The sequence below is a fragment of the Mustela nivalis genome (assembly GCF_964662115.1).
Source record: "Mustela nivalis genome assembly, chromosome: 7".
Lineage (NCBI taxonomy): Eukaryota > Metazoa > Chordata > Mammalia > Carnivora > Mustelidae > Mustela > Mustela nivalis.
Window position 1 is genome coordinate 6,763,589 of NC_139026.1, and position 20,320 is coordinate 6,783,908.

General features: G+C 47.6%; 1 protein-coding gene and 1 long non-coding RNA gene across 13 annotated transcripts; one reads left to right on the plus strand and one right to left on the minus strand.

Moving 5' to 3' along the window:
- Nucleotides 1–82: 82 nt before the first annotated feature.
- Nucleotides 83–10,685, plus strand: PHF5A (PHD finger protein 5A). Its single transcript, XM_082740077.1, has 4 exons — nt 83–210; nt 645–668; nt 1,195–1,361; nt 10,038–10,685. The coding sequence occupies exons 1-4, from the start codon at nt 159–161 to the stop codon at nt 10,125–10,127; spliced, it is 333 nt and encodes a 110-aa protein (XP_082596203.1). The 5' UTR covers nt 83–158; the 3' UTR covers nt 10,128–10,685.
- On the minus strand, nt 1,379–20,061 carry LOC309869258. 12 transcript variants are annotated; one of them, XR_014314056.1, is made up of 4 exons: nt 19,657–19,917; nt 18,882–19,005; nt 17,241–17,345; nt 1,379–1,549 (listed from the first exon to the last, which is right to left on the minus strand). It is a non-coding gene; the product is annotated as an uncharacterized lncRNA (long non-coding RNA). The 12 variants fall into 12 exon arrangements; XR_014314057.1 differs by lacking the exon at nt 19,657–19,917 and adding an exon at nt 19,138–19,639; XR_014314058.1 differs by lacking the exon at nt 1,379–1,549 and adding an exon at nt 5,133–5,273.
- Nucleotides 20,062–20,320: the final 259 nt, after the last annotated feature.

Consider the following 20,320-nt stretch of genomic DNA (forward strand, 5'->3'; position numbering starts at 1 on the left):
AGGCTTAGATCACGCGAGAGCGAGCGCGGGCGAGCGAGCGCGAGCGGGTCTTGATGAAGCCTGGAGAACCAATCACGGCGACCGGGGGGCTGGAAAATGGAGGTTAAAGGTCGGACGGAAGTTCTCTAAGTTTCCGGTGGCCGGCTTGCGCTGGAACTATGGCTAAACATCATCCGGATTTGATTTTCTGCCGCAAGCAGGCTGGTGTTGGTGAGGCAGCTTCCTGCCCCCGGCTGTCAGGGTGGGGATGGTGTCAGGAGCTGGAGGGTGGGAGGTGGTCAGAGGTTCCGATCTCATCCTTCGGGTTTTGCCTCGGAGGCGCCACGTTTCCCGCCTCACGGTTGATAGCATGGGAGCGCGCGCGTTTGTGGTCTCTGATGCAAAGAGGGCGGGGGCGCGCGTGCTGAGAGTCAGGCAGGCGACGGGAGTGAGGTCCGAGGAAGCTCAGATTGCCCAGGACCTGGGAGCGGGCTGAGAAGGGTGTGGGTTTGCTTCGGATGGAACCTTACGGTGAGGGTTAGATGGATAGGAGCCCTTACGGCTCACTGCAGTCCCTGCTGTGTCGCCACCCCAGAATCGAGGATCTTTCCGCTCTTCGTCAAAACCAATTCTAATTGTACTCTTTACCATCTTTGATCTTGCAGCCATCGGAAGACTGTGTGAAAAATGTGAGTGAACACGCCCTCCCAAACACCCCCACTCCTTCCCCTCACAGTTTGTTTAAAGCCAGCAAACGGGCATTTCCAGCAGTGCCACAAAGAGGGTTTTGGGCAGATGTGCCTGCAAGTTTGTGAACATTGAGTACCAGGCTGCAACCAAAGCCCTCTCCATCTCTCCATTGCAACTTGCACATTTTAAACGTTATGTTTGGGTTTTTGAGAAAATTTGTAGCTTTGGCCAGGAGATAGCCTGACCCTGTCCCCAAACGACCCATACACAGTTCTTCGCCAGTAGTGATGGAGACTTCTTGTCTATGAGGTGATGTTCTAATCTCTTTATATATTAGTTGGTTAACTTACTCGTTGAAGGGATTGAGAGGGACACAGGGTTAGCTGAGTTTTGTAATACCAAAATAGAGAGTCCTAAAGTCACTAGGGGGTGGAGACCACTGTATTTTCCCCATAGCAGGAGCAGGGCAGTAGACTTAAGGAGGTACTTGTATGTGGGCGTAATTCCATTCTCTCTTCTTCCCAGGTGATGGCAAGTGTGTGATCTGTGACTCCTACGTGCGTCCCTGCACTCTGGTGCGCATATGTGATGAGTGTAATTATGGCTCTTACCAGGGGCGCTGTGTGATCTGTGGAGGCCCTGGAGTCTCGGATGCCTATTATTGTAAGGAGTGCACCATCCAGGAGAAGGATGTGAGTGTACACTAAGCTTTCCATCTGATCTTTGCTGCTTTTATTTAGTAACTCTTGCCAACCAGGGCAAACTCCTATGGCCCATAGAGATTACTATGTTCAACTAGGCACGCAGGTTATAATTTCCTCAAGTTCTGTGAGGTCAGCTGGGTGTCGTCCAATAAAAGGCGGTTATTTTGCATCGAGGGCTGAAATGCAACAGAAACGAAACTTTGTCAACGTCAGCAATTTGGAGAGCCTTCTCTCTACTCCTTTGATCTCTCTCTCTCTAATTATTCTTTTTTTTAAGAAGCTTATTTATTTATTTGACAGACAAAGATCACAAGTAGGCAGAGACAGATGCAGAGAGGGGGGGGGGAAGCAGGCTCCCTGTTGAGCAGAGAACCTGACTCGAGGCTCAATCCCAGGACCCTGAGACCATGACCTGAGCCGAAGGCAGAGACTTAACCCACTGAGCCACCCAGGCACCTCTCTGATTATCCTTCTTCAGAAACAATATCCTGCCTTTGTGAGTCCAGGCACAGTGCACAGTAGGTAATAGCTGCTCAGTCATTTTCTTTCCTATCATGAAAGATTGTTTGAGTGGATGTGGTGACAGTTGAATTTGGGACACCTCAAGTTGATTTCCACTTTAACTGGCTAAAGAATGCCTTTGGGCTGATAGTGCAGGATTGTGATTCTGTCTCGTGACATTTTTGCTCCTTGACATTGTGTAGTGGCGGTGGCTACTTACTCAATTCCTTTAGTCAAATGCCAGGATAGGGGGCTTGTAGATCTATAATAAAAGCAAGTTTTACTGTTTTTGTTTAGGTTGGAAGCAGGAGCTTTCTTAGAGGGTGGGGGCGGTGAATCTGCTTGTTTTCTTCTTCTTACGTATGACATACTAAAAAGTGTGGGGACGCCTGGGTGGCTCAGTTGGTTAGGCATCTGCCTTCAGCTCAGGTCATGATCCCAGGACCATTTATTAGCTGAGTGACAGACTGTAAAACGGGGACAACGTGGGACGCCTGGGTGGCTCAGTCAGTTAAGCGTCTGCCTTTGCCTCAGGCCATGATCCCAGGGTCTTGGGATGGAGTCCCCACATTGGGCTCCTTGATCAGCAGGGGGCCTGCGTCTCTCTCTGCCTGCTGTGCCACTCCTGCTTATGCTCTCTCTCTGACAAATAAACAAAGTCTTTTTTAAAAAAATTTAAGTGTTCATAATAGTATCACTAATGGAAGGTTCCTGGTTACCTAAATCTGGGGTAAGGCAAAAGGTACATGAGGGATGCCATGGTGGCTTGGTAGAATGAGGAGCCAGCTCTTGGTTTCAGCTCATGTCATGATCTCAGGGTCCTGGAAACTAGCTGGGGTCAGGCTTGCGCTCAGCAGGAAGTCCGCTTGAGGCTTCTCTGCCTCCCTACTTTTGTTTTTAATTCTCTTTCTTTTTTTAAGATTTTATTTGACAGAGAGAGATTGAGGGTGCTCAAGTGCACACACAGGTGTGTGCCTGCACAACAGCCCCAGCAGGGGGAGCTGCAGAAGGAGAGGGAGAAGCAGGCCAAGGGATGAGAGGAAGCCTGGGACTGGATGGCAGGATCATGACCTGAGCCGAAGGCAGACGCTCAACTGACTGAGCCACCCAGGCGCCCCTCGAATAAATCTTAAAAGAAAAAAAAGATACATGATTCTTAACGTTCCCACGTACACAGTAGGTATTTTATAGATGTCATCCTTTATTTTTCACAATAACTTTGTTAAATAGGGATTATTATTATCCCCTTTTTTAAAAAGATTTTATTTATTTATTTATCAGAGAGAGAGCACAAGCAGGGGGAGCAGCAGGCAGAGGGAGAAGCAGGTTCCCTGCTGAGCAAGGAGCCCCATGTAGGACTCCATCCCAGGAAGCCAGGATCGTGACCTAAGCCAAAGGCAGATGCTTAACTGACTGAGCCACCCAGGCGTCCCACGTTATCCCCATTTTACAGTCTGTCACCAGCTATTAAATGGCAGGTGCAGATTGTCTGACTAAAGCTCGTGGTGTCCCCATTACTCCTTGTCATCCTTTTGTGAGTCCTTCTGGGAGGATGTGCCCATGTTGAGTAGAAACACCCAGCCTCCTGATTCTGTATATTTGGAGCCTGTCTAGCCCCAGGAAGGGGGACGTATCTGGCCAGATGAAACTGTTTCTTACACCATTATGTCGTCTAATTTTTTAGGGAGGTGAGAAAGGACATAGATAAAATACCAAAAACTTAACTTCAGTTGGTGATTTGAACATTACCCTGTCCTGAACTCTGATTTGCATTTATCTTTGTGTGTCAAAGCATATCTTTGTCCATCTGACCCACCAACTGGGTTGTACCCCTTTAGAGAAAGGAGCTTGGTTTCGCTGTTTATCTCTCTTTTCCCACGTTCTTGGTTTAGTGTCTGTGTATTACAGGCATGGTCCACATTTCGGTGCTTCCTCTGTAAGCCATCCCTAGTAGTGCCCCATATAAAGTGTCTGGTCTACAGTATTTGACATTTATAATCTGTAAGCAGTGAAACCGCGGGAAGGCAACAGCAATGATGAGAAAACGTGAGTAGGTCTTAAACTAGCTCCAGAGTCCGTAAGGACAACATTTTTTTGACTGTCTACATGGTTGAAGCTGGAGTTCTTGTCTGGAATAAGCTTGTAACCAGAGTGCTTAATAAATGTTAATTACTGTCTGACTTGTCTGCATGTGCTATGTGAACTGATACCTTTGGATCTTTGTGCTTCGTTCCGTTCCTGAGAATTATTCTAGACATCACTCCGTCTTCTTCACAATGTACAGGAGTGTTCTGAGGATACTTGAGACGGTATCTAGCTTACATTTATTCAGCAGTAGTTTCCAGAGGACACAGAGCAGTTAGTGACCTGATCCAGCCTCTCAGCCTACAGATCTTCATGGAGATTAAGTCCCTCAGACTTCTTTCCTAGGTAGAAATCCTGCCATCAAAGCAAGCCGGAGTTCTCATACTCCTTCCTCTTCCTGCCACTTTCATAATTTATAAGGGAATTAGACCCGTGGACTAAATGGGTGTTTTCACTTAGTTTTTCAGCATCAAGAATACTCAGGAGTCCTCTCTGGGGCCACTGCTGCCAGAGTACTCATTTGTAGATTCTACAGTGCAGCAGCATTCTGATCTGATGTCTCCTTACCCCTCGATTTATCTCTTTTACTTACATTCTCCTCAGCTCTCCCAACTAGAAGACAAGGAGAACAGCCACTAACATTCGTAGAGCTCTTGCTGTGTGCCCCAAGCTGTGCTGAATGTTCTTTTCTAACAGGTCTTTGGGATACAAACGAGAAAACTAAAGCTTCCAGATGTTAAACAACTTGGCGCAAGGTCACATGGCTAATCAGTGGCGGATCCAGGCCTAGAACCCAAGCTGTCTGGCTCCTTGTGTCTCGGGTTTTTCACTTCACTATTGCCTCTCCCCACCCCAAGAGAAAGGTTAAAATTCAAATTATATTTCCCCTCTAACGAGAGAAATTAAGTCCTAAGGAATAAGATTTCATTGGGTGAAGATAAACACAAACTGGTAATATTGAAGATGGTTTTATCACCTTTAAGAATTGGTGGTCAGGTGCGCCTGGGTGGCTCAGTGGGTTGAAGCCTCTGACTTTGGCTCAGGTCATGATCCCAGGGTCCTTGGATTGAGCCCCACATCGGGCTCTCTACTCAGCGGGGAGCCTGCTTCCTCTTCTCTCTCTCTCTGCCTGCCTTTCTGCCTGGTTGTGATCTCTCAGTTTTTTAAAAAAAAAGAATGGGTGGTCAAAGTCAAAGCATTTTCTCAAACCGGCGCACTGTGTCGCTCTTCTCAGGGTGGTCAAGTATGTGCCTCTCCCTCTTGCTATATACATCATTCTCTTCCCCCTGTTTAGTGAACAGCAGAGCCGTTAGACTTAAAAAAAAAAAAAAAAAGACACTTGGTACTTTTCAAAATTAATTTAGAAATTTACCTTCTTTACAACTACTACTACTTTTGGGGGGGGGGGTTAAGATTTTGTTTGTTTATTTGACAGAGATCACAAGTAGGCAGAGAGGGGGAACCAGGCTCCCTGCTGACCAGAGAACCCAACGAGGGACTTTATCCCAGGACCCTGAAATCATAACCTGAGCCAAAGGCAGAAGCTTAACCCACTGAGCCACCTAGGCACTCCCATTTCATAATTCTTTGCTATCATTTGTAAGAAGTAAAGATTTGGACCCACTTTTCAGTAATTGTATTTTTCATTATTTTTAAGATTTACTTATTTGAGGGGTGCCGGGGTAGCTCAGTGGGTTAAAGCCTCTGCCTTCGGCTCAGGTCATGGTCCCAGGGTCCTGGGATCAAGCCCTGCTTCAGGCTCTCTGCTTGGCAGGGAGCCTACTTCCCTTCTCTCTGCCTACTTGTGATCTCTGTCAAATAAATAAATAATTTTTTTTTTTTTTTTTTTTTTTTTTTTTTTTTTAAGATTTACTTATTTGGGAGAGAGAGCACAAGCAGGGAGGAGGGGCAGAGTGAGAAGCAGACTCCCTGCTGAGCAGGGAGCCTTACATGGGGCTTGATCCCAGGACCCCAAGATCATGGCCTGAATCAAAGGCAGACACCTAACTGACTGAGCCGCCCCTACAGGTGCCCCAGTAATTGTTTTTCTGATTTCAGACTTTTTTTTAATTGCCTTTTCCTACATTTCAGTTTTGTATAGATTTCCATTTGGTGTGTTTTGTTTTGGAAATGATAAGTGTTGGATTTAAAATATTACTTGGGGCACCTGGGTGGCTCAGTCAGTTAAGCTTCAACTCTAGATTTTTTTTTTCTTTTAAGATTTTATTTATTTATTTCACAGACTGAGATCACAAGTAGGCAGAGAGACAGGCAGAGAGAGAGGGGGGAAGAGGCTCCCCGCCGGGCATAGAGCCGGACGCAGGGCTTGATCCAGCACCCTGGGATCATGACCTGAGCCAAAGGCAGAGGCTTCAACCCACTGAGCCACCCAGGCACCCTTCAACTAGATTTTGACTCAGGTCATGATCTCAGAGTCGGGATTGAGCCCGCACTGCATCGGCCTCCATACTCAGTGGGGAGTCTGCTCCTCTCCCTCTGCCCCTCCCCCTGCTTGCTCCAGCATGCGTACTCCTGTGCACATGTGCTCGCTCACGCTCTCAAATAAATAAGTCTTTAAAAATTAAAATATTACTTGTGGGGGGCACATGGGTGACACAGTCCTTAAGTATCCAACTCTTGGTTTCAGCTAAGGTCATCTAAAGTGAGACCAAGCCCTGCATCAGGCTCTATGCTCAGTGGGGAGTCTGCTTGAGACTCTGCCTCTGCCCCTTGGCCCCACTCACACTCTATGCCGCAAATAAATACTAAAAAATAAAGTAAAATAATATATTATTTGAGGGGCGCCTGGCTGGCTCAGTGAAGCGTTTGACTCCATACTGGACTTGAGAGTGAAAGCCCCACACTGGGTATAGAGCTTTCTTAAAAATAAAATATTACTTGAAAGTCCTGGGGTTTTGTCACTAGGTCAGGGTAGTGTTTGTAGCTCGCTTTCCTGCTGAAATGGACTTGTAATACAGTCCTCCTCCGGAAGGAAACCTATTGGCATTGAGTTCTGCTTGGTGATCAGGACAGGAGCCCAGCCTAGGGCTCTTCAGAGTTGTTTCAGTGGACACATTTAGTATAACTGAAACAAGCACTTGATATTTTGGTGCCCCCCACAATGCTGAGATCAAGGGTGAGTGCCCAACAGACTGGTCCAGCCAGATGCCCCTGGTGTCTACTAAAATGAAATTTTAGAAATTAAGTGGCCATAAGATGTATTTACTTGGCGCCTTCAATTCAAACTACAGCTGCTGAAAATAAAAATAAAAGCCCCTGTGCTAGGAATGGGGAGATCTGTTGGTCCTCTGGGGGGATCTGAGAAAGGATGAAATTTCTAGTATTCAGACATTGCAGTTGCTAAAAGAACTACTGCCATAAGGCAGACTTCTGCAGGTATTTTTATTTTTCTTTAATTTTTTTTTTAAAGATTTTGTTTATTTATTTGACAGATCACAAGTAGGCAGAAAGGTAGGCAGAGAGAGAGAGGAAGGGAAGCAGGCTCCCTGCTGAGCAGAGCCCAATCCCAGGCTCAATCCCAGGACCCTGGGATCATGGCAGAGGCTTTTACCCACTGAGCCAGGCACCCCTTGCAGGGATTTTTTAAAATATCCCCTAGCTCAGCTCATAAATACTTGTATCATACTCTAAGGTTTCTTTTGTTTCTTTTTTCTTCTTAAGATTTTTTTATTTTTAAGTAATCTTTATACCCAGTGTGTGGCTCTAACTCACAACCCTGAGATCATGATCTGGACTAAGCCAGCCAGGCACCCCCACACTCCAAGATTCTTTCTCTCTCTCTCTCTCTTTTTTTCTTTTTTAAGAGTTTATTTATTGGGACACCTGGGTGGCTCAGTGGGTTAAAGCCTCTGCCTTCGGCTCAGGTCATGATCCCAGGGTCCTGGGATCGAGCCCTACATCGGGCTCTCTGTTCCATAGGGAGCCTGCTTCCCCTTCTCTCTCTCTCTGCCTGCCTCTCTGCCTACTTGTGATTTCTCTGTCAAATAAATAACTAAAATCTTTAAAAATATATTTATTTATTTATTTATTTATTTGAGAGAGGGAGCACAAGAGAGGGGAGGGGAAGAGGGAGAAGCGGACTCCTGACTGAGCAGGGAGCCTGAAGCAGGGCTCTGGGATCATGACCTGAGCTAAAGGCACATGCTTAATGGACTGAGCCACCCAGGTGCCCCAGCCTCCAAGATTTCTTTTTTTTTTTTTTTAAGATTTTATTTATTTATTTGTCAGAGAGAGAGCGAGAGCGAGCACAGGCAGAGTGGAAGGCAGAGTCAGAGGGAGAAGCAGGCTCCCTGCAGAGCAAGGAGCCCGATGTGGGACTTGATCATAGGACGCTGGGATCATGACCTGAGCCGAAGGCAGCTGCTTAACCAACTGAGCCACCCAGGCGTCCCCCTCCAAGATTTCTTTCTTTTTTTTTTTTTTTTATTTATTTATTTGACAGAGAGAAATTACAAGTACACTGAGAGGCAAGCAGAGAGAGAGAGAGAAGGAAGCAGGCTCCCTGCTGAGCAGAGAGCCCGATGCGGGACTCGATCCCAGGACCCTGAGATCATGACCTGAGCTGAAGGCAGCGGCTTAACCCACTGAGCCACCCAGGCGCCCCCCCCTCCAAGATTTCTTAACAGTTCTTCCTTCTTCCTCTTCCTGCTACCCATTTACAGGCATATTCAACAAAAGCCAGCCCAATCCAGAGAGCACATCCTCACCTCATACAGTATTGGTAGAATCTGGGGATAAGTCAGTAAGGCGATAATAAGACTAAACAGGCTATGCTAGCACAAAATTTCATAGCATCTCTAAAGATAAAGAGCTTAGAGCACCCGTGTGTTTGATATCAGGCCACTTCCACCATAAGAGGCAGGTTCACCCTCATTTGTACCAGAACTTTCAGTACAGATTACACAGCCTGAGTTCACATCGGGAGCTGTTCGTGGGGCTGGGCCCACTCCCTGGCTCCCTCAGCACGCTGAACTCCTCAGACGGCAGTCCTCAAAGTAATATATATTACATGTTTTTAGAAAATAATGAGATGTTACTGTTGGCTTTGTGTGTTCCTAGAGATTTTTGTATGGTGTAGATATTGGTCCCCCAAAAGAGGTATCACCTAAGTTAGAAATGTGATGTCTAAGAACTTGATCAATTAATTCATTCTAAAGTCCAGTGTCCCAGGGAGCAACCTCCTTTGACAGCAGTTTTTAATAAAATCAGGACTGTGAAGGTTTTATTCTAGTAGCATCTTCCCCAATTTTCCTCCCATCATCCCCGAGCAACTTACGTAGTCATCATCTCTGCAGAACACAGCTTCCCAGGGGCTTCACTGAAACCACTCAAGCTCACAGAGTGGCCAGGGGAACATGTCATTACAAATCAGAGTACAGACCTTCAGTAGCCATCTCTAGCACAGGGGCAGTCTTCCCCCAAGACCGTGTGTCAAATTAAATGAATTAATAAGGACACATCAAGCCCTATGGTATTTAACATGTAATGTACTATCTCCTAAAGCCTGTAGGCTTTTTTGCCTTGGAGGTCTTCTTCTCTTTCTTGAGATAGTGGAGGAGAGCTAGAGAGCTTATCTATAGTGGATCATTACAGGGTTTTTACCTTTCACTTGAAGAAAACCCTTTGGAATCTTTAAGAGTTAAATTCTACCTCAGCTACATCGTATTAACGACAGAAGTGGGCTGAGAATCCAGCATTCAAAGTGGCCTCCTTGGCTAGAGAGTGGAATAAATTCTTGGTGATTGATTGACTAGGACAACTGAACAGATAAAGTAAATGGCCAAATCCACTGATCCAAAAGTTTTTTTTTTTTTAAGATTTTATTTATTTATTTGACAGAGATTACAAGCAGGCAGAGAGACAGGCGGGGGCGGAGGGAAGCAGGCTCCCTGCTGAGCAGAGGGGCTCTATCCCAGGACCCTGGGATCATGACCTGAGCCGAAGGCAGAAGCTTTAACCCGCTGAGCCACCCAGGCGCCCCCCAAAAGTTATTTTTATCTTCAGTCCCTCTCAGTTCAGACTCAGAGGATTTAACAACTTCTCTATCCTGTTTTCCAGAGAGATGGTTGCCCAAAGATTGTCAACTTGGGGAGCTCTAAGACCGATCTCTTCTATGAACGCAAAAAGTATGGCTTCAAGAAGAGGTGACTGCTGGGTGGCCTCCCCACCACCCCCCTGCTACTGCAGCTGCCACAAAAGATAGCGACCACCACCAGTGCAGAGGGAGGAGAGCCCTCGTCCATGGCCCCCCCTCCACCTTTCCTCCTCTTACCCAGACATGTGATAGCGACAGAAAAGGAATCTTCAGACCCCACTCCGGCAGACCAGAGCGGAGAAGAATTGATAGATTGGCTCATGGTTTTTCTTGAATTCAAGAAACAAGCATGTTTTCCAAATGGCTATGTTCTCTACACTAAGAGCTGCTGCTGCCGCCGCTTCTTTAACACCAAGATCTTCTGAAACAGGAGTGATACCCTCTCAGTCTCCTGTTTGAGAAATTAACTGTGACGCTACCGCCTGTTCTTGGCAGCAGCCCTGAGGGAGGAGACATCTGCCGGGTTGGGGGGAGCTCTCGAACAATCAGCGTGGGCACTGAGTCTTGTAACACTTAGCAGGTGCTGCCTGTTCATGTTATTTTCCTTCGAAGAACTTGGAAACCCTTTCTGTTGCTGTTGTGTTAATAAAGCAGGTGTTTCTTTTCTGGTACTCGGTCACAGTCCCAATTTAAGTTTGGCTCTAGGAATTTATTTTAGTCACCCAGGAATTTGTGATTCAGGATAGACGTCTTGGGATTCATCAACCACCGTGTTTTCTAAGTATTGCTGGAAGGGATTCTGAACCATTAGTGCCCTTCATTATAGATAAATCAAGGTTGTTTTTAGAAGCTATTTTTTTCTTCCTGTTCAACTTTATTTTGAAGAAATGACTTCTGATAATGGTCACAGGAGTGAGACAAAATGTATTCAAATTGTTGAGTTCAGAGAACAGAAATTGGTTGATTCATAACACAAAGTGAACATATACTTATGTGTCTCCCCCTTCCTTTTTTTAAGTAAATACACAGAATAAGGGCAAATCCAGACATACTCTTTACCCTAACACATCTATACGTTTTGCCTACTAGAGGTCAGCTGGTTATCTGAAAGAGGCACAAACATAATTTGAGGGTTTTTTTGTTTTTTGTTTTGTTTTTGTTTTTTAAATTTATTTATTTGACAGACAGAGATCCCAAGCAGGCAGAGAGGCAGACAGAGAGAGAGAGAGGAGGAAGCAGGCTCTCTGCTGAGCAGAGAGCCCGATGCGGGGCTTGATCCCAGGACGCAGGGATCATGACCCGAGCCGAAGGCAGAGGCCTCAACCCACTGAGCCACCCAGATGCCCCCATAATTTGAGGTTTAAGTCAAGTGGTCTTTAACACCATGGACTTGAAACACGTTTTGAGTCCTTAGGAATACTGGGGTTTAGTCCAGTTTACACTGAAATTTAGCAGCAAAGCCAAGGAAAAAAATTATAGTCTTCTGACCATTTGTCAGAGTTTTGGTTAGGATCAACAGAACACCTGATTAATTGGGATATATTGAGGGTCAAAAATTAAACTATAAAATAATCTCTATCTTCAAGAAATTTCATGATGGGGGCACCTGAGTGGCTCAGTGGGTTAAAGCCTCTGCCTTCGGCTCAGGTCATGGTCCCAGGGTCATGGGATCGAGCCCCGCATCGGGCTCTCTGCTCAGTGGGGAGCATGCTTTCCCCTCTCTCTCTGCCTACTTGGGATCTCTGTCTGTCAGATAAATAAATAAAATCTTTAAAGCCTCTGCCTTCAGCTCAAGTCATGATCCCAGAGTCCTGGGATCGAGCCCCACATGGGCCTCTCTACTCAGCAGGGAGCCTGCTTCTCTCTCTCTCTCTCTCTCTCTCTCTGCCTGTCTGCCTACTTGTGATCTCTCTCTCTCTCTCTGTCAAATATATTTTTAAAAAATTTCATGATGAAGGCAGCCAGAAACAGCTTAGAATAACCCAGGGAGGATGCACAAAGGAAGTTTCTTAGCCCAGGTTGGGGGCACCTCTGGAAAACCAGTGGAAGGTCATAGCCACGGCGGGGGGGGGGGGGGGGGGGGGACGATAAAGCTTTACCACCTCCTCCTACCGCTCTCCACACTGTAGCCACTGGGGCTCATTTCAGTTCCTCAACTGCTGGTTTCCTTCCCGCTCAGTACTTTTTACCTATTAAGTGTTCTCTAATACTTGGTGCTCCTTTTGTCCAGGTGTTACATGTCCTTTGGACCTTAAATACTTCCTCAAAATATGCCTCTCCTGACCCCAATCTAAGTTCATTCCTCTTGTAATAGTGTTTTGTTGATAGTGTTGATAGTGTTTGGTGATATTTTTAAAGATTTAATTTATTTTATTTATTTTTTAAGATTTTATTTGACAGAGAGACACAGCGAGAGGGAACACAAGCAGGGAGGGTGGGAGAGAGAGAAGCAAGCTTCCTGCAGAGCAGGGAGCCTGATGCAGGGCTCAGTCCCCCCGACCCTGGGATCATGACCTGAGCCGAAGGCAGATGCCTAACAACCGAGCCACGCAGGCGCCCTAGTGTTTGGTAATTACTGACAGTCTCCCATTGGGCTGGCTCCGTGGTGGCAGTAACCAACCTTGCAGCCCAGCAGGCAGCACCTCCCCAGTATTAAATGAGTAACTGAAGTCAAACTGGATAATAAACTGGGCTTTGAAGGATATATTAGAATCTACAGGCAAAGGGGGTGGGGTGGGCATTTGTGTGGAGGAAGCAACCAGAATGGGCAATGGGTTTGGGGAGCTCTCTGAGCAATCCTAAGGTGTGGGTCAGGAGGATTATGGTGTGTCAAAATTGTAGAAACCAGGTAATTTTCAGGTTAGAATTTGTCACTGTTGGGGCGCCTGGGTGGCTCAGTGGGTTAAAGCCTCTGCCTTTGGCCCAGGTCATGATCTCAGGGTCCTGGGATTGAGCCCCGCATCAGGCTATCTGCTCAGCAGGGAGCCTGCTTCCCCTGTCTCTCTGCCTACTTGTGATCTCTCTGTCAAATAAATAAAAATCCTTTAAAAAAAAAAAAAGGCAATTAAAAAAAAAAAAGTGTGTCACTTTTCCTAAAGTAATTTTAGTTTCAATGTATACTGTAAGTCAAGATGTTTTGTCTGGATAAAGACAAATCAACTTGGGGCGCCTGGGTGGCTCAGTGGGTTAAGCCGCTGCCTTCGGCTCAGGTCATGATCTCAGCGTCCTGGGATCGAGTCCCACATCAGGCTCTCTGCTCGGCAGGGAGCCTGCTTCCCTTCCTCTCTCTCTACCTGCCTCTCTGTCTACTTGTGATTTCTCTCTGTCAAATAAATAAATAAAATCTTTAAAAAAAAAAAAAAAAGACAAATCAACTTTTAAAATTTGCTTCTTAACCCCCTGGTCCATATAACATCTTGCATTTGCAAATTTATCAAAAGCTACTCCTTAGTTTCAGCAAAACACCACTTCAACTGTGCCCCATCAGCCTTCGTGAGCGAACCTCTGAAAGGTACTGCAAGTTTAATATGAATGCCCAATTTCAAGGACATACCCCCTCCATGCTCCGTTGCTTAATAGGGCAAGTTCAACCTCAACCCAGTGAATTCTCATGAACTCTGCTCCTCTGTCACCTACTTTCATAATCCCATTCTTGGTTTGTTTCCTTTCCAAGGCCAAGAGAACAATACGATGAATGAGTTCAGAACACCTGTGATCTAGTGAATGGCCTTGAAGTTCAAATCCTTAATTGTCCATTTTGGAATTTCAAGTTCAGTCCTCTTCAATTTTAAAAATTAGGATAATAATAGTACCAAATTATCTGCTGTTGGGAAAATATAACTTACAAACGAATTTTAACCTCTAACTATATATACAATTCTGCGGAGAAAATTAGAAAATGATCTCAGTCAACTGTGTATGTCTACAAAAAATCAGAATGGTCTTAAAAATTATTAAGTGCTTGGAGCACCTGGGTGGCTCAGTGGGTTAAAGCCTCTGCTTTCAGCTCAGGTCATGATCCTAGAGTCCTGGGATCGAGTCCCACATCAGGCTCTCTGCTTGGCGGGGAGCCTGCTTCCTCCTTTCTCTCTCTGCCTGCCTCTCTGCCTACTTGTGATCTGTGTGTCAAATAAATAAATGAAATCTTTAAAAAAAAAAATTCTCTCCCTCTACTCCTCCCCATCTCTTAAAAAAAAAGCACTACCTAAAAAATAAACAAGCATACCTACATAGGTCTAGTTGAAATAATTGAACTCATCATGCTCAGCCTGAGAAAGCAGTGCCCTTTCCCAGATTTATGGTATTACTATTATTTATTAAGTATTCAGTATTTGATATTCATTTCTAGGCTTTATAAAGGATGGGTGTCCTCCAGTTTCTCAAGTATACTGTACTTAATTTCCTTTAAACATTATACTTACTCCATGTGCTCTTGCTTTAAAAAAAAAAGTGGGGCACCTGGGTGGCTCAGTTGGGTAACTCAGTTGGTTAACAGCCTTCAGCTCAGGTCATGATCCTGGAGTTCCAGAATCCAGTCCCATGTTGGGCTCCGTGCTCGGCAGGGAGTCTATTTCTCCCTCTGACCCCGCCCTCCTCATGCTCTCTCCCTCTCTCTCTCTCAAATAAATAAATAAGATATTTTAAAAAATTAATTTCTTAAGGGCACCTGTGTGGCTCAGTGGGTTAAAGCCTCTGCCTTCGGCTCAGGTCATGATCGCAGAGTCCTGGGATCAAGCCCCGCATCGGGCTCTCTGCTTGGCCAGGAGACTGCTTCCCTTCCTCTCTCTCTCTCTCTCTCTGCCTGCTTGTGATCTCTGTCTGTCAAATAAATAAATAAAATCTTTAAAAAATAAATAATAAGGTTAACAAGGCTTAGCTCTTCAGGTTGTACGAATTAAATTTGACCTTGTAAGTTCCTTACCCTTATTGGGGAACTCTTCACATAAATGGTAATTTTTTTTACAGTGGGTTCCTACTTTTTCATAGGTAAGCATTTAAGCCCTGGCATGGAAGGTCCTCAAAATGGTTCCCTCTTCCCTATCCCCAAGATTTTCCTTATCTCGCTTCTCTCTGTGCTCTTCCATCAGGCAGTTAAAGGGACATTCCTTGCCCATATCCTGTCCTCTTGGCTCTCTATTTCCTTTGTTCAAAATAGCCTCCCACAATCACATGAGCCAGCCAACTGGGTACCTCTTCCTTCTAAGCTCCTGACAGCTCATGAATGTTTCCAGATGCACCATACCCCAGAACAATCTCTCCCACTTGGGCTATTCAGGCCTAGTACACGCATTTAACAGAAATAAATTTCACAAAACAATCTTTACTATGTAAACACACTCCAATATTTTCATTTTATTCTATCCTATTCTAAAATTTGTCTGAAATCCACTAAGCCACATGATTCCATGACCCCACTGACGATTGTGAATCACAGCCCAGAGTTTAACAACAAAGGTAAGATCCTTTAACTCCTTCTGCCTCTCCCACCACTGCAGGATAATCACTCAATTAATTATTACATTAAACTGAAAAATGGGGGGCGCCTGGGTGGCTCAGTGGGTTAAGCCGCTGCCTTCGGCTCAGGTCATGATCTCAGGGTCCTGGGATCGAGTCCCGCATCGGGCTCTCTGCTCAGCAGGGAGCCTGCTTCCCTCTCTCTCTCTCTCTGCCTGCCTCTCTGTCTACTTGTGATTTCTCTCTGTCAAATAAATAAATAAAATCTTTAAAAAAAAAAAAAAAACTGAAAAATGGGTCACAAGTTCAAGAGTCTGAGTGAGCAGTATAATTGATTGAAAACAGAGGGGTGTAAAAGATACCCCAATACCACAGGATGAGACAATCGGTGGCATATGACCCTTGGCCTCAGTGTCTGGGATAGGAGAGAGTGGTGAGGACTTGGAGAACCCAAGAACATAGGCTCGGCCTAAAGCAGGCAAACGCCATTCAACTCCAGGCAAGTGCCAGCTTGGATGCTCAGATCCTATGAATTCAGGAGAAGTAGCAAATGGACATATCTTTGTGCAATCTCCCCGTTTTTAAAATGTCAACTCATTTTGTTTATTTATTTTTAAAGATTTTGTTTGTGAGGGAGAGAGTAGGAGAGGGGAGAGGGTCGGAGGGAGAAGGAGCCTCCCCTCTGAGCAGAGAGCCTAATGTGGGACTTGATCCCAAGACTCCGGAATCATGACCTGAGCCGAAGGCAGTCGCTTTACCGACTGAGCCACCCAGACGCCCCAAATGTCAACTCATTTTAAAAATGTTAATGTGTGGGAAAAAAAAATGTTAATGTGTGGGGCACCTGGGTAGCTCAGGGTTAAACCTCTGCCTTCAGCTCAGGTCATGAAAGCAGCGTCCTGGGATGGAGCCCCACATCAGGCTTCCTGCTCAGTAGAGAGCCTGCTTCCCCTGCTCTCTCTGCCTGCCTCTCCGCCTACTTGTGATCTCTGTCAAATAAATAAAATCTTTTTTTAAAATGTTAATGTGTTAGTATATACCAAGACAATACGTCCACCAGGTGTGGACACTGGCCTGCCAATTAGCAGCTCCTAAATTAGGATTAGGGGTGCCTGGGTGCGCCCGTGGTTGAGCGGCCCAGTCTTGATTTCAGCTGAGGTCATGATCTCGGGGGTTGTGAGATCGAGGCCCCCAACTGCTTCTGCACTAAGCTCAGAGTCTGCTCCGGATTCTCTCACCCACTCTCCCTCAGCCCCTCCCCCAAACCCCCTCAAATAAATAAATAAATAAATAAATAAAATCTTTAAGATTAACCAGTTTGGGGTTCTTTTGTTTTGTTTTGTTTTTAGAGATTTTATTTATTACAGCGAGAAAGGGAACACAAGCAGGGCGAGTGGGAGAGGGAGAAGCAGGCCTCCCTGCAAAGCAGGCAAGGAGCCCCAGGTGGGGCTTATCAACTCCATCCCAAGTGGCCGGCTACCACCAAGGTTAAAATGTTACTTTCTGGGGCGCCTGGGTGGCTCAGTGGTTTGGGCTGCTGCCTTTGGCTCGGGTCATGATCTCAGGGTCCTGGGATCGAGCCCCGCATCGGGCTCCCTGCTCCGCAGGAAGCCTGCTTCCCTCTCTCTCTCTCTCTGCCTGCCTCTCTGCCTACTTGTGATCTCCGTCTTTCAAATAAATAAATAAAATCTTTAAAAAAAAAAAATGTTACTTTCTTTGAACACTGCAGTTTCAGTGTCCTAGCAAAACTTTAGGAAGCTTTGTTCTCTCACCTCGTTGGTGAATAAAGAGCGAACCATTTGCCCTGCATCCAGATATTTCTCCGAAGTCAGTTTTGTTGGGGTTGTCTTTGCTTCTGCCCAGCTGGATCAGGGCATCTGAAAAAATCAAACATGAGGAGCTATTTTCTTAGATAACACAAAAGGAAGTACAAAATAGTTCGCCCTGGCATGCGTGTACAAGAGAATGACTCACCCCTGAGAGCTAATTGGTGTTAATTATTACCAGCCTGACTTGTCAAGGCAACAAAACATCTGGTGTAACTTACTCTCAGACAGGGGAGTTGCTTCTGAAGCTCACCACGTTGAAAACACCGTGTGTACCTTTCAACCTATGATTATCTAAAATGGGAGGGGGCTGTGGAATGCTCCAGTGGAATTAAGCTCACAATTAGGCCCTGGCAAGATGAAGTCACACACCGAGGAGAGAAATCATCCTCTCTCCTCCTCGCCACGTGACAAGCGGAGACATCAGTTAAGAATGGTGATTACCTTTTGCCCCTCTATTTTATCCCTTCCTATATATGCCAACCCTTTACCCGGAGCTCCCAACTGCCAAGGAGGCTGGATTTCTCAGTTTTGTTTTAGTTAAGTTGCTCAGGCCTGGTGTGTCTCCAGCACTGCAGGGGAAATTAGAACAAAAGCACGAACACGCAGAAATCCTATGCCTTCTGTCCAGGGATTCTGCGCGCCCTCCTTCAGCCTGCACTAAATTTAGGTAAGAGATGTCTACCCTTTATCTACTTATATGGACTCCATTCCTCCTTCCTGAGATGCCCTAGGAGAATTCGATTCCGCTCACCCTAGCCTTTCTTTCTCATCATTCTGTATACTAAGGTTTCTTGCTCGGAAATACATACCGAACCGTGCACAGGGTACGCAGGAGGCAATCTGGCCTGACCGGTCATCTTTAAATTAAGGATACCAACTATTTGAACCACGCTTTACATCCTGTATCATATTTAATCCTCACACGGTCTCCATATATGAACAAAAAAGCACGTTTGGTGATGTAAAGAGATTTGTTACCATTAAATCAAGATAACACGGTTGTTGGACACAATTGGGATTCAAAACCATTGCTCCCTCTAATGACTTCAAATACCAGCATCCTTTGCAACGCCCCATTGCGCAAACGCACACTTTTCCCAAGGGCCTGGCGCCAGTGTTTTTGGCCCCGTTCTTAATCCTAGCGGTGGGATGGGAAACCCAATCAGAAGCCGCCTCTCCCTGCTCGCCGACCAACCGGAAGGCTGTTGCTAGCACCCCGGTTATATTTTTAGCTCTTCAGCGTTCTGTCACCCTGTGGGTCGGCCGGGTTTCACTGCTCGCGTGGAACACGCTAGGGGAGAGCGAGGGAGGAGCGGGGAGAGATGGGGAGGGGAGGGAGGTGGAGAGGGAGGAAAAAAGAAGGGGAGGAGTGGAGGGGGGCGTATATGTGACGCTCTGCCACCCGCTGACGCACGAGGCAAGTAGTCCCTGGAGGTGCCCCAGGGGTTGAAGCGCTCACACTGTGGGGGATGGGGGGTTTCGGGCTCAGGCTCCCTCGCGCCTCCCTGTCCCCTTGGAGTTTGCCCTCCAGTCCAGCGTTTTTCTGCTGCAGTCAAGGAAAGCGCTTTTAAACCCCCACGCTACCGTTGCTCTCTGGCCTTGCCAGAAAAAGTGACCGAGGAACAAACATGCAAACTGTTCGTAGCTGGAAACTTTCAGATTTCGCCACCCCACGTGGGTTCGGCGACTGCCGATGGGCTGGAACCGTCTGGAATGAGAATAAAGGTCGGGGGTTGGGGAGAGAATTGGGGAATGGGCGTCTCGGCAGAGGCCTTAACGCGCAAACTCCTAGAGGCTCCGCTCCTCGCCACCTGGCAGTCGGGTCCGCCTGTGACCTCACCTGGGCACAGGCCTCCCTCCCCTCAGCCTCGCGCCCCGCAGTCACAAAAGTGACCGAGCGCGCGGACCTGGCGCGCCCTTTCAGGGCCAGGGGGCCTTGGTCTGCAACCCCACGGACCGTCGGGTGCGTGAGCCCGGGGCCCCTGGCACAGGCAGGCGCCACAACCCGCCGGCGGGGCTCCTACATTGAAGAAATGCTGCTCTCTCTAGTCCTCTGAACGGTGGTTGCAAACGAGAGGACGCGCAGCACCGCTGGGCCCCGCCCGGGGCGGGCCGGGGGCGCGGGGGCGCGCCTGCGCGGGGCCGGCGCTCGCCTTCTCCCGCCCGGAGGTGATCGGGGAGCCAGAGGTGACAAGTAGAAGGTTTATGTGGCGCTAGGCTTCTTTCCCCGGCCTACCGGCCTCTCCTCGCCTCCCCTTCCTCCCGCTCAGCGTGCCCAGACCCCCGTTTCCCCTTCGGCCTCCCTTCGACGTTAGCATCCCCAGCCGAGGCAGGGGGCGCTCGGAAGACTCGAGCCAACCTGAGTTAGTTAATAAAGGAGCGAAACCTCTTCCAAGCTCGCGCCATCCCTTTAGCTCCCGGTCCCGCCAAGGATGATAACTGGGGCGGTGCGAGAGCCATGCGGGTGGTCGGCCAGTCACACGCCCAGACCCGGAGGGACTCGCCGAGGTGGCCCCGGGGGACGCGCCGGACGACCCGCGCTGGGGCAGGTGCAGGGCCCAAGGGAGCTGGGGGAGGGAGTTCCCCTTCCCGCGACATCCATTCACCTCGCACATTTAAAGTGACCCACCCGGTTCCAGTCCAGGACCTGCCCTCCCGCAGCTCGCTGTCTACCTGGGGAAACACTGTACCCCAGGAGCACGCTTTCAGAGTGGTTTGGGGCATGAAGAAAATAAATGGCACGGCGCCGTGCTGGGGCGGGGAGGCGGGCATCATCAGACCGGCTAAAGGCGGCCTTGCTGGCATTTGGGCTGGGATCTGAGTGAGAAGAGGCCGGCCACAGGAGGGCTGGCGGAAGGGAGGGGGTCCCCGGGAACCCCGGGTGGGCAGGGGGCACAAGGGACCGCGCGGCGCGAGGGGTTAAGCCGCCAGGCGGGCTGCGAAGTAGTCCCGGCCCGGCGCCCGGCCCCGCCCCTGCAGGGCGGAGGGACGCATCACGCAGGGGTGGGGAAGCAGGATCCGTG

Bases quoted from the DNA above. Each gene is read 5' to 3' on its own strand.
- PHF5A (XM_082740077.1), top strand. From the start codon at position 159: ATGGCTAAACATCATCCGGATTTGATTTTCTGCCGCAAGCAGGCTGGT. The intron at 211-644 runs GTGAGGCAGCTT...TTGATCTTGCAG, and splicing joins CCGCAAGCAGGCTGGTGTTG to CCATCGGAAGACTGTGTGAA. The intron at 669-1,194 runs GTGAGTGAACAC...TCTTCTTCCCAG, and splicing joins CGGAAGACTGTGTGAAAAAT to GTGATGGCAAGTGTGTGATC.